The following is a 3,744-nucleotide window of genomic DNA, read 5'->3' on the forward strand; positions in this document are numbered from 1 at the left end:
ATAATTTTTGAAAGTTGTAGGGCTCAGTTGCATCTCTATAATAAGTTTTAAAACTTGATTACACTATCTGAAAAATTAAAGATTTTCAGTATACTTATCCCTAAAATAAAAGAAAAAGGGCCTACCCCCTTTACATGAACTCTTTAATTTAAACACACCATGGAATTTCCTATCCTTTTACACTGTTTCATTAACTAAGATTTTTTTTTTTTTTTGGGTTAAAACCAAGATTTAGTTCTTCTTCTTTTTTTTTGGGACCAGCCAAGATTTAGTTCAAAGATAGATATTTTGAGGAGAAAAAAATTTCAGCAAACTATGCAAGGATTTGCAAAAGATCGCAACAATATTACCGGAAGCATATAATTATTTATCACTGACGAATGATATAGTAAAAATTATTTTAGTAGTTTACCTTAAGTTTAGCAAGATCTGCTTATTCGGCAGCCTTGAGTTTCTTCGATTCCTTCTCTCTTGCCTTCAAACAGATATAGAAATGCAACGCAGAATATCAAGATAGATTGCCATTGACAAAGCTGTAAAAGCCTACACAATCGGGCAAAACTGGGACAGTTTTTCCAGCGATCTTGACCACCTCCGCAGCATGCCGTGGAAATAGATAGGAACACATGCAGAGGGACAAGCTGATTATCACTTGCTTTTAGTCAAGCATTCGAAACTGTAAGATTCATGCACTATAAGATAGCCAGACAAGCGAAAAAAATGATGGGCATTTCAGTTGAGGTGTCAAGAGCAATTAGATTGAATTCAAACCAAATAAAGCTTGACGCATAAAAGAGAAATGTTGTGCATTGAGCGAATATATGACAAAATAAGTGCAAAGAGAGTCATCGATGTTCTAGCGCTTTGGCCAATTGAGTTCTTAAAATTTTACTTTGCTTAATCGAATCCTCGGCATTTTCAATTTCAGTCAATTGAGTCCCTCAACCTTGATCCTCGGAAATAGTCACATGGCTATGATTTTCCAAGTTGATAAGAAGATGCTCGAGAAGAAAACCGGGTAGGAGGTGAAATGGGACCTAAGTGTAAGTTTTACTATTTCAATAACTACAACTGATCTGACAGAAGATTGAACTTTCATGGATCTGGCACTTCGTTTGAAGCTATACAAACAGAAATCAGCGGGCTCAAGAACCCAATCTTTTAGATAGTTTCTGAATTATCACACAGAAAAGCACTAGGATATCTTTACGCATTCACTTATTTCCTCTGTAAACTCACAGTTATTAAAGTATATTAGGCATCATTTATTTGTAGTACATTAGGTACAGATGTCCTCTCTCTGAAATTCCCTCTTTTCCTCTTCTTACGATCAGCTTTGCCAGAAGATGTTTCCAACTTCCGACATTGATGATGTCATTTCAAGGAGTTCTCAATGTTGATCACAAATCGGTACTTAACATCTCTCTTGATGAGCCCCTCAAGGGCTTCATTGGCATAATCGATCGGTATCACTTCGATTTCTTGGTGTATGTGCTGTGCTGCACAGAGGTCTATCATTTCTTGGATATACTTCATTCCTCCAGTAGCGCTACCCAAAACTGTTTTCATACCTGCAAAAAGTTCATTATGAGCAACTTAGTTCGTTCGCCTATCAAGTATCAATATTTCATTCAGTAATGAGCTTTGAGAACAAAAACATACCGAGGTTAAGGCTTGCCGCACTGAATGTAATTTCGCTTTGGGACCCAACCAACGCTAGAACGCCACCCGTCTTCAAAAGAGACATGTAAGGATCAAATAGGTGAGCAGCAGATGCCGTGTCGATTATAAAATCCAGGGACTTAGCCATGGCCTACATGTATTGGAACCATCAGATCACGGCAGCAATTGACCTCCATGGATCTAAAGTACTGATAATTCCAGATCTTCCCGTTTGCCTTCATCTGTTCTTGGTCAGATGAGATGACGAAATGGTCAGCACTCAGCAAGCTCAGTGCTTCCTCCTTTTTAGAATTGCTTGTACTAAACACAGCGACTTTCAGTCCAAAAGCCTTCCCAAGCTTAATTGCCATGTGACCGAGCCCACCGAGTCCAATTATGCCGAGAGACTTACCCGGTTGGCTCATCTTGTGACGCACCATTTGAGTGTATACTGTGATTCCAGCATAGGGCAATGGTGCTGCTAAAGCCAATGGGTAGCTTTCTGGAATCCTGAAGCAGTACCTGTCAATGAAGCACCACAATTAAGTTTCCAAATCACACCAAAGGAGGAAGGGATTTCCCAATAGAATTGACATCCCATCTTTTTTGTATAACAGGATTCAAATCACATTTTACTTGCTTAGAGCACAATTCAACATCATGTGGTTTCTGTGATTCTTTTTTTGACCACAAATTGCTTAAGATGAAAACTTCTTGCTGTAGCGACGAAAGTAAAGCCACTACGGCATACAGGAGGCCATACTCGATCAAAATTGAGAAAAGAGGCTTGCTCTAACAGAGGACACTAGAAGCATATTGCATATGCATGATAGATCATGTAATTTCTCTATTCCCCTCAATCATGTCTCTAAGGGACACGATATTCCCGTGACTGTCGGATACAAGAATCCGTGAAAGCACGTACATTTTATTACCCATTTGATCTAACACTTACTATCTAACTCTTGGAAACAATCTAAAAAAAGGGAGGAAGAGGAGACAAAAGGCAAGGATTGAGCAATTTCCATCTCTTTCTCTCTTTTAATTAAGGGTTAATATTCTAAAAAACACCAAACTGGTACACATATGACAAATTTATCCCGACGGACTATAAAAAACCCTAAACTTATATATTTGTGACAAATTTACCAAAAACTAATTTATTCAACCGCAAAAAACTTTAAGATGGTAAATTTGTAACAAATATACCCTCCACTAAATTGGATTAATACCACCAAAAAAATCACAAAAATTGTATACTGTGACAAACGAAGCATAAAATCTCAAATTGGTATACTAGTCAATTGGCTTTTTTTTTTTGGTAAAGTATACTAGTCAATTGTCACGTGTCATTTAATTTAATAATTTGACGGTAAAATTTAATGAAAACTAACATATGGTAAATTTGTCACAAGTATAGTTTAGAGTAATTTGTCAAACATATACCAGTTTGAGGTTTTTTAGGGTATTCACCCTTTAATTAATTTAGTTTTAAATTTAATTTTATTATTTTTTTATGAAAAATTCATATGTTAGATTTATTGGCTCACATGTCATTGTCACTTGATGTGTATGATATATAGAATAGTCCAAGAAATTTGACTTTAGATACTTGGGAACCCGCAAATGGTCATACATTGTCGGTTACACATTCAACATGATGTATTAGCTAATCATAGTCCTCTAACGGTTTATATTTGCTTAAAATATTTCAAGAATATTCATTTGTTAGACTTGTCCGCTCACACACCACTATCACTTGATGTATATGATATGTAGAATAGTCTAAGAACTTTGACTTTAGATACTTGGGAGTGTCTACGCTTGTTTTATGTCTGTTATGCTTGCAATGCTTCTTGTTTTGAGTGGACAATACAAATATTTAAGTCCGTGTCAATTTGAACAACTTTCTTTATTATAGAGCAATAGTCTTTAATCTATTGTGTTCTTGACCACAAAAAACCAAGTAACAAATAAGTATAAATTATTGTAGGGTCCAACGACAATCTTTAATCTATTATGTTCTTGACCACAAAAAACCAAATAATAAATAAGTATACATTATTATAGGGCTCACTCCTT

The 3,744-nt window shown here is 35.9% G+C and overlaps 1 protein-coding gene across 1 annotated transcript; it reads right to left on the reverse strand.

Moving 5' to 3' along the window:
• Positions 1-1,374: 1,374 nt before the first annotated feature.
• LOC104446184 (probable cinnamyl alcohol dehydrogenase 1) lies at positions 1,375-3,300 on the reverse strand. Its single transcript, XM_010060078.2, has 4 exons — positions 3,275-3,300; positions 1,899-2,184; positions 1,663-1,813; positions 1,375-1,571 (listed from the first exon to the last, which is right to left on the reverse strand). The coding sequence occupies exons 1-4, from the start codon at positions 3,298-3,300 to the stop codon at positions 1,375-1,377; spliced, it is 660 nt and encodes a 219-aa protein (XP_010058380.2).
• Positions 3,301-3,744: the final 444 nt, after the last annotated feature.

The sequence above is a fragment of the Eucalyptus grandis genome, chromosome 5 (assembly GCF_016545825.1).
Source record: "Eucalyptus grandis isolate ANBG69807.140 chromosome 5, ASM1654582v1, whole genome shotgun sequence".
Classification (NCBI taxonomy): Eukaryota; Viridiplantae; Streptophyta; class Magnoliopsida; order Myrtales; family Myrtaceae; genus Eucalyptus; species Eucalyptus grandis.

Excerpts from the sequence above, each read along its gene's own strand:
- LOC104446184 (XM_010060078.2), bottom strand. The coding sequence starts at position 3,300 with ATGTATGACCATTTGCGGGTTCCCAA. Across the intron at positions 1,814-1,898 it reads CTGACCAAGAACAGATGAAG|GCCATGGCTAAGTCCCTGGA; the intron begins GCAAACGGGAAG and ends CAATACATGTAG. Across the intron at positions 1,572-1,662 it reads TGCGGCAAGCCTTAACCTCG|GTATGAAAACAGTTTTGGGT; the intron begins GTATGTTTTTGT and ends AACTTTTTGCAG.